The sequence below is a fragment of the Empidonax traillii genome, unplaced genomic scaffold (genome assembly GCF_003031625.1).
Source record: "Empidonax traillii isolate 1590-97213 ecotype Southwest subspecies unplaced genomic scaffold, ASM303162v1 scaffold268:size1028579, whole genome shotgun sequence".
NCBI lineage: Eukaryota > Metazoa > Chordata > Aves > Passeriformes > Tyrannidae > Empidonax > Empidonax traillii.
Window position 1 is genome coordinate 646118 of NW_020955461.1, and position 8563 is coordinate 654680.

The window sequence follows — 8563 nt, forward strand, 5'->3', positions numbered from 1 at the left end:
AGATTGACAAAGTGTGCTGACTCATGTGGTTTCATAGAGCAATTCAGGAGAATGGAAATATCTGAGAGAGCAGGCAACCAACGCCTTTTCCTCATACTGGCAATAGTGAGATAGTAAATCAAGTTAATCATAAACAAAAACCAAACAAGTAGAAGAAAGCTCCTCAGGCTGGTATTTAGCCTTGCTGTGATGAATAGCAGTGCCTCTGACAGGTAATTTTTTTTCTCAGGTAGTCATTTTACTGAGAAAACCTTTGTTTGTGGGCAGGAATCTGTTGATCTAAGCCTTAAAAAAAAAATACAATGTGCTAATATATTAAATATGTATTTCTGGTTTCAGTGATTCCTTCATTTTTGGGGGAAACTCATTTAGCAGGGAACTGCCAATGTAACTTCCACATTTAACATGAAGCCTTTTGTTTGTTTTCAAACTTGTTGAAAGATTATTGCCGCCCTTTAGAGGACTGCATTCATTTTAGATATTTGGATTAAGTAAGTTGCCTGAAATGGACTGTGCATGTTGACATGGGCCAAAGAGAAAATATCCCCAGCAAGCATTTCTTGTGTTAAACTAGACTAAATGAGACTAAGAGAATATTTTCCTTCAGCTTCTGTAGTCTACACTGCGTTCCTTCTAACATTCAGAGCGCAAACCCAGTTAAGCAGGAACTCTTTGGGGCTTTTTTTTTGTGCCAAGCTCAATGGTGGCACTTCAAAACCAAAAGTGGATTGGTAACAGTTGCCTATAATTAACTGGGTTATGAATTGTTGTAGGTAATTTTGCACAAGCTCAAAGCATGGTTATAGTGGTGGTACTAATGCTAAAGCAGAACTGGTTTTTATTTCCTAATATCAACCAGGCCCTATTGCAACTAAGAGCCCTCAATGGGACGTTTATGTATTTGATTAAGAGTGGAGTAAAGGAGGAGGCAATAACGTGAGACATCTGATGAACACTTACAGCAGTGAAGATGGAGATGGTATGTGCAGCACTGACTCTTGACCTGGTTTGTATCAACTTTCAGAATTCTCCAAATGTTAGCAGAAGCATATGATATCCAGTTGAGAAAGCAAATGTGAGAAAAGCTTCTTCTCTTAATGCAGGAAGGACTGCTGCCTCTACAGCTGGATTGTAAATAAATGCCTCTGTGTAGCCCTTTAGCAAATTCGATCAAAGGAAGTTTGGTGGTTTTGGAAACATTGCTTTCATCTCAACAGCATTTATGATGTCCAGCTTAAAATGAGAGAAAAGGAAATTTATTCTACTTTGTGCTGTTCTGTTGCTCTCTTTATACTTGACCACCTTTGAATTTGTTTGTTGTTATTTCTTGATTAACGTTCATACAATCTGTTGTGTTTTTAACACCATTTTTTCCTATTGGTTCCTAGTTTCTGTTAGAGTTTGATTTGAAAATGCCAGCAATATCAACTACAGTTTCACAAAGACAAAAGCTCAAAGCATGTCTGAAATATTTTTATTAATGCTGAAAGTTATTGCGGGAGGGATGAATGAGAAGTATCCAGTGGAATTATTTTCTTCAGCAAGACTTAAATTTTTGCATAATTTGGGCACTCTGACAATAATGAAAAATCAATGGGGTGTGAAGAGAAATGGAAATCCTAGGATCATTGGCATTTTGTGAAGGCAAAATATATGACATGGAAAAGACTGAAGATCATTAATTCCCATTGCAAATAATCACAATTCCGTGCGAAAAACAAGAGGGGTATCAGACATTTTCTTCTTATAATCTTCATCAAATTTCTCATTCTGTGCCACAGTGAAATGATTTTTCCAGTCTGCAACAGTCCCTAAGAAACAGCAAAGCAAACAAAGAAAAAAGATAAATTTATCAGTATTTCCTGAAGCCAATTATCCAGAACTCACTAGATACTTGTACTTCAAGGTTTATTTCAAAGCAGAATGACAACCAAAAAGAGCTGATTTAAGTAACAAATCTCAGTACCTTTTCTCATGAATGGGGAAATGGAGTGATCCATTATTCCATGAAAGTCTTTAGTGTAGTTTGCCATGGGATTTTCCTTCATTACCTCAAATGAGGTGTGGTGGACTATCTTGTTTAGAACCTCCTCGCTCAAGTCCTTCTCCAGGAACTTTGCAATCTTCTGAATTTCTTGCTTTGGATTCTGCAGAGACAATGACATGGGATAAAAAAAAGAGGCAGGAAAAGAAAAGAAATCAAACATAGTGTTAAAGCTGCAGTTCTCAGACTGAGAAGATCAGATTGTCATAAGATTTACTGATACAGCTGGCATTATAATACAAAAGTAGCTTGTAGGCAGTATCTAGTAGACTTCTGGATTTCAAAGCTCTATAAACATACATTCAGCCTTTTACCTCCTTCATGTCTTCGTAGAAGAGATAGAGAATACGGTGCTTATCTTTTGCCTTCCACCATCCTTTTACATGGTCATACCAGGAACCCCAGAGCACTGAAAAAGAAGGAACATCAACAGCAGCTATAAATGCCCTAATTGTCTTTAACACATGTGGCATTCATGGTTCCCTTATGACCAATGCCTGGGAATTTACCATCTGGTTTTAAATCACTGTGGCCATGACTGCTTTGCTCTGTGCTTATCACAGCATTTGTGCTATTAATCCCTCTGGTGTATGGATGCTCAGAGCAGGATCCACTCATAACTTTAGAGGGCAACAAATGCAGGTTATTACTCCTGAATGAAAAATCCAGGCTGTCTTTGCAGCCAGTGGAAAGAAACAGACATTTCCAGTGATTCATCTCATCAGCTGGACAAGGCTGGTCTTGACTGGCTCTGCTTTTAGCAGGGATTTGGACCAGATGGACACTGAAAGTGCCTTCCAGCTTGTGTTATTCTGTGATTCTAACTGATTTAAATATTTGGTATTCTATCAGAAGTGCCTGTTTCTCTCCATCAAGATGATCATCTAGGACAGAGGTAGCTAATCAGTCTTCTATGTGTCTGCACTGGGACAGATGGCTCCCAAGCTGAGCTGGTCAAACACAAGACACAAGGTCTCCTTTAGGTATGAAACTCTCATGCTGGTCCAGACAGTGATATTTTTAGGCCTACATGGCGGCAAAAATATTAAGGGTCTAAGGAAGCTTTCATGACCTGAACTGTAAACTGCCACCCACCTGACTTGGTTTTCTTTCTTGGATATTCTGTGATATGGGCATCTCTTTTAGAAAAGGAAGAATCAGCTTCTGGGGTTGCTTGCCCTTAGTAAGATAACTGTCTTTTTTTCATATGCCCTATTTTTAGGTAGATTAATTTATGTAAAAATACTTCTGAATCTAAAATTGCCACTGCACATTTCTGACAAAATTAATCCATAGTTTCCTGTATATCATGTTAGAATAAACAAAATTAAACCTCTATTCCTTTTCAGCTGGCTTCTTTTAAAGTCAGAAATAGGAGATTAAGCCTGAAAATCATCATATAGGTTTCTGAAAGATCACAGAATAAAGAGTAGTGGTTGAGTGGGTTTTTTCTCCAAATGGGAGTGTAAAGATAGGCTTAATAATCCTTTAGGTACTAATAAAATCCCGTGAATGAAGATAAATTATGACTGAAACATCTTCAGTAGTTATCATTCCACAGAGTAAAATCATCACTAGATATCAAGCCATAGCTAAAATAAATAAATCATTGCAATGCATTTTTAAAATTAACAAAATCTCTTATACAACTGATTGCAGTTCATCACCTTGTCCATTCATGAATTTCTCCACGAACTCCTCCCAGGTTCCTGGCTCAGGCAATCCCTTGTTCATTCTGTGGAAATGGTAATATGACACCAGGTTGTCTTTTGCATTTCTTGCCACATAGATTATCTTTATTGACATGAAAAGAGAGAGAGAGAAGAAAAAATTAACTTCCACATGATTATGTAAATATTGAGCATATCCTAAAGTTTTGTCTTGGACCTTGATTAGGGCATTTTAGGAGATATTGCTTTGAAGCTTCCATTTTCTAAAATCCAGCTCAGGTAGCTTAGTCATGACTTCTTTACATTTTCACAGATTTTGCACATTAAAGGGAAAATATCTGTGGGGACCTTTAGGTTTCACAGACATTCTGGAAAACATATTCTGTCCTGGTTTATGTCATTTTGTTTGCCCATGAAGTAGAGTTGGTCCATCTTCCTCAGCCTTACCTTACAATTTTGTTCCCAGAAGGAGGGAGGTATCATGTGCACAGGCAGATGAGTTTTTATTGTTCTTGGAGATGGCATGGCATTAGCTAACTCTATACCTGTGGGATATTTAATTATGAGATGTGAGTTGTTCTCTAAATTGCACTAGCACTTCTTTGCTATTCTCATACATGTGATTTCAACCATGACTTTTCAGCAGTACACCTTGCACCAATCATTCATCTCCAAAGCAATTCCATAACAGTGTAACATAAGCAACATTACATAAGCATCCTCAGTGTTTCTAGGGAAGTTTTTACCTATATACTCAAGTTAAAGGGGAAATACTGGTTCATATCTTCTTGCTTTCTTGGGTCCACATCTAACTCCTGCATTCTGATGAATACTGATAATGATGAATACTGATTTATAATTACCGAACCACAGTTTTTCCTTTGCAATATTTAATGACCTCCTCCCACTTGCACAGGTAAGAAATTTTTGCTCCTTTCTAGAATACAAGAATATGACTGGCTGACTAGACTTTCTGGATAGCACATAAGGAGAAACTAGGGGAACAACAGTGGATTTTCAGTACCTATGAATATATGTGAGTACTTGGGAATATCTGGTGATATTTGGAGATGTGTTATTTCCTCTCCTCTCCTTTTTAAACATCTGTCATGACCTTCATAATTTTTTTTCCCCTGTCATCTTCTATCATCCTCTGTCATCATAATTTTTTTGTCTCTCTCAGTGTCAACACAGTCTAACTTAGAAGAGAAAAAGCACTTCTGCAGAGTTAGTCAAGCCTTTTAGCTTTAAATGTGAAGGGATTGTGACAAAGATTTGTGTGCAAGTGGAGGCCTTGTTGGGGGAAGGGCTCTCTTGTAGGAGACTGTCTTTGCAAACCAGTAATGCCTGTTGGTTGCCTGAAGGTCCCATAGCTTATTTAGATGACTAGACCCTAGAACTGAACAGCAGTTACTTGAAACAGTGGCAAACCACTGAAAACATTATCCACCTTTTGTAAATACATCGGTGACGGGTTTCTCTTCCATACAGCCTGTAATCAGAGAATGGGATTCAATTGTCCACAAGTTGCCATCCGGTTTAGGTGCTGTGGAGTATCATTCACAGCATTTGGATACCACTCTAAAACAGCATGGTCTTCAGTAGCACCTGAGTTAAATCTGCCAGCCTTGCATCACCTTGAGTAGTACTAGATGTTTATGTTAAAGCAACTGAACTAGTCCTTAATGGTGCATAGTTCTGTAACAAAGCAAGTGGGACCTTTCTCAGGAAACTTACGGCATCAGCACCAAGTGCTCGTTTTGTTTCATTTTGTCTAAAATACAAACCTACTTGTATAACACTCACCTGAGTAACGTTCAGATGGAGGCTCAGCAATAAACCACTCAAGGAAAGGATGGCGTTTGTAAGTTGTTTCACGTCTACACTTCTCAATATCTCCATTTTGTTGAATCATATCCACTATCTCCTGCGTCCATGTGGTACCTGAAAATGTCAAGTGTTTAGATGTTTCCCTCCAGGATAGCCAGGAGTCTCTTCTAGGGAACTGAAAGCCAGAAGGATGGACTCTGCATTAAAGGAGGAAGGAATAGCACAAAAGATAATGGACAAAGTGGAAAGAGAGGATAATGGGGGGAAAATGCTTAATTAGGAATACAAAGGTAATTCTCAAAGCAGAGTTTCAGGGATTCCATTTTACAACAGGCTGCTTCATGCCAAAAGAAATAGCCCCCAACCCCACACCGGTACTGAAAAAAGCTCTGGGATAAACTCACTATTTTTTGGAGGTTGTATTATTTGCAGAGAGGAATGAAACTCCCTCATTCCAATTTTCATACCTCACAAAAATTCAGGTATTTCAACTTTTGTTTTCATGCTGAATTTCAGTGAAAAAATGCAATACCTGAACTTCAAATGAGTAAAAATTTCATACAGTTTGAAAATATAAAACAGTGGCAGTATTTGCAAAGTTTCCATTTGAACCCCTTTAATGAAGATCAGTACATAACACTTCATCTGCCCGAGCAACTGCAAAATCTTGTGTTACAGTATTGTGTATCTCATGCCTCTTTTCTTTTATAGCTTTGATCACTGTGTTAACCACATCTCCTCTAAGATACTGTGGCAGGTCAGCTAGAGAACAGGCTAAGGGATAACTTGGAAAGCAATGTGGGAAGGAAATTCAACTGTTAAGATGCTTGAATTGTGCGTCTCAGGCAGATATGACATAATGTCAAATGGACTCCCAACTTTTTTTCAATTCAGTGACTGGGAGGTTTTAGTCCAGACTGGATAAAAAAACATGGTTTTGCTTTCAGGTTCTACAAAACTAATGGTGGTGTATTTTTTGGTGGTTTTTTCCCCTACTGAAAAAAACCAACAAACCTGCCCTTAAATCTTGTTAATTCAAGTAATTATTTTTTTATGATCATCAAATGTTCCCATATCTGTTCCTGAATCTCCTACACTGTACATGTTTTTATTCATGCAGGATTAATATTGATGCTTGTTGTTCATTTTTTTCCTGTGTAGTAAGTATAAAGGGTCTGATGAAGAAGAGAAATAGTGGCCAGCCACTGAATAAAATGCCAGATAACTAATATTAATGGTGGGTATTTATTTTATTGGCTGAAATGATTAAGTGAATTTGGTTATTTCCTTAAAATAATTAATCAATTTTCAGAAACCACTATTGGTTTACACACCCCGAATATATAATACATTCCATAGTCATTTCAGTAAGTTTCTATTATTTCTCAGTAATGATGACTTTTTTCTAGGCATTGTTAAATCATTACATACTGGTGGAAAACTTCCATTGTTGTCATTAATATAAATGTATGTAACCTCAATTAAGGGAAACATTTGAGTATAGATCATTGGACTTTGGCCATCTGTACTTCAGTAGTAACAGATTGTTGTTATTTCTGCCAGAGAAGTCAGAAGTTACTAGTCACAGCTGACACAGCTTCATGTCTTTAAAATGTATCTGGTTTGGAATTATACAAATATCAGTCAAAATAGAAAAACATAGTTTTCAATTTCAACAATAAGCACTATCTCAAACATTTCTGTTCTCTTTCCTACACATACCAACCTGCTTTTGCATAGGTTGAAATAAGCACATCATCAGGTCTGGCTTTGAACTTGTATACTTGATCCCACGTGGTGACCATTGGTTTTGTGATGAGAACACCTTCCAACTCAGTTAACTCACTTCGGGTAATTGTGTCTTTCAGACTCAAATCTTTCATTTTATCCATGGCTGCTGAGCACTGCATGAAGAAAGAAAGGCTTGGAATTAACTTGGTTGCTCTGAAAAAAACCCTAAATTTACTCATCCATTCTTGAGGTCTCTCTTATTGACTAAATTCTATGTCCTCTGGTTTCTTTGGCCATGATTTGGCCCATCTGGATTCATATATAGACTCTTTAAAGCTGGATCTCATTTTCAGAAATGCTTGATATATTACTCATAGTTCTCAGTGTCCCTAAAAATCACTCTTTTTACTCAGATACAAAAAGATAAAAAAGCCATTATTCCCATACCAAATATATTTATGTAAAATTCTGACTGTAGATATGATGCCTTTGAAAGGCAAGAAAAAGAGGTGTGATTCAAAAGAAAGCAGAGCATAACATTTGGCAATGAAATCAGCATTCAGGACCCAACCCTTCCTCCGTAGAGAAAATAATCAGAAATTCATGCTAACGCCCTTTGTGCTTCATACTCACGAAAATATTTGCAGACCTTTTGTGTCTTTTGTTCCTGGATCTTTTCACTCCCGGAGTTCTCTGCCGTATTTTGAAGTTTGTTACATATAAATAACCTGAACTAGATAGATCATTAACTAGAGGTTGTTAGGCTTTAATTACTTAAATCAATCTGTTTTACAGTAACTAGTATTGATTTCTGGATTTCTTTCAAGGAGGCCCCTTCTTAGCTGTAACTTTCAGAGCTTCGAATCTGGTCAGAGGAAAGCTCTGCTTTAGGGGAAGATATAGAACTAATCTCAATTAAAAATATCAGTCAGAAAAGAGAAAAGACATTTCAATCCCAACCACAAACATTGCTAGACTATTTCCTTTCGTTTTCGTGTTTACTCACAGCAATTTCACACAGATTCAGTTGAGCAGAGCAAGATGTTTCATTGGGCAATGACTCAAGAAATTAAAAAAAATAAAAAATGAAACTTGCCACAGAGTTTTTTCTGCTTCAACGTCTTCAGTCCTTGGCTGTATTGGCAACTGTGCAGCAACTTAGATCTTCAGGCACAAGTAGGATGAAAGCTTGGGTGGGTGGAGATTCCATTCTTCCTATCAGTGTGAGGAGAGTGGAGGAGGAAGTGCAGCAGCAGCCAACAGCTGAACAGTTTTTATGGAGTGAAAT

General features: G+C 37.5%; 1 protein-coding gene across 1 annotated transcript; it reads right to left on the bottom strand.

The window, feature by feature from the left end:
* Positions 1–1591: 1591 nt before the first annotated feature.
* SULT1C4 (sulfotransferase family 1C member 4) lies at positions 1592–8003 on the bottom strand. The gene is made up of 8 exons (XM_027889661.1): positions 7925–8003; positions 7271–7448; positions 5521–5658; positions 4162–4259; positions 3712–3838; positions 2359–2453; positions 1967–2147; positions 1592–1811 (listed from the first exon to the last, which is right to left on the bottom strand). Exons 2-8 carry the CDS (start codon positions 7434–7436, stop codon positions 1699–1701), a joined length of 918 nt encoding a protein of 305 aa, XP_027745462.1. The 5' UTR covers positions 7437–7448; positions 7925–8003; the 3' UTR covers positions 1592–1698.
* Between the last annotated feature and the right edge of the window lie 560 nt (positions 8004–8563).

Excerpts from the sequence above, each read along its gene's own strand:
- SULT1C4 (XM_027889661.1), bottom strand. The coding sequence starts at position 7,436 with ATGGATAAAATGAAAGATTTGAGTCTGAAAGACACAATTACCCGAAGT. Across the intron at positions 4,260-5,520 it reads TCCATCTGAACGTTACTCAG|GTATAGAGTTAGCTAATGCC; the intron begins GTGAGTGTTATA and ends AATATCCCACAG. Across the intron at positions 3,839-4,161 it reads TCTGGGAACAAAATTGTAAG|ATAATCTATGTGGCAAGAAA; the intron begins GTAAGGCTGAGG and ends ATGTCAATAAAG.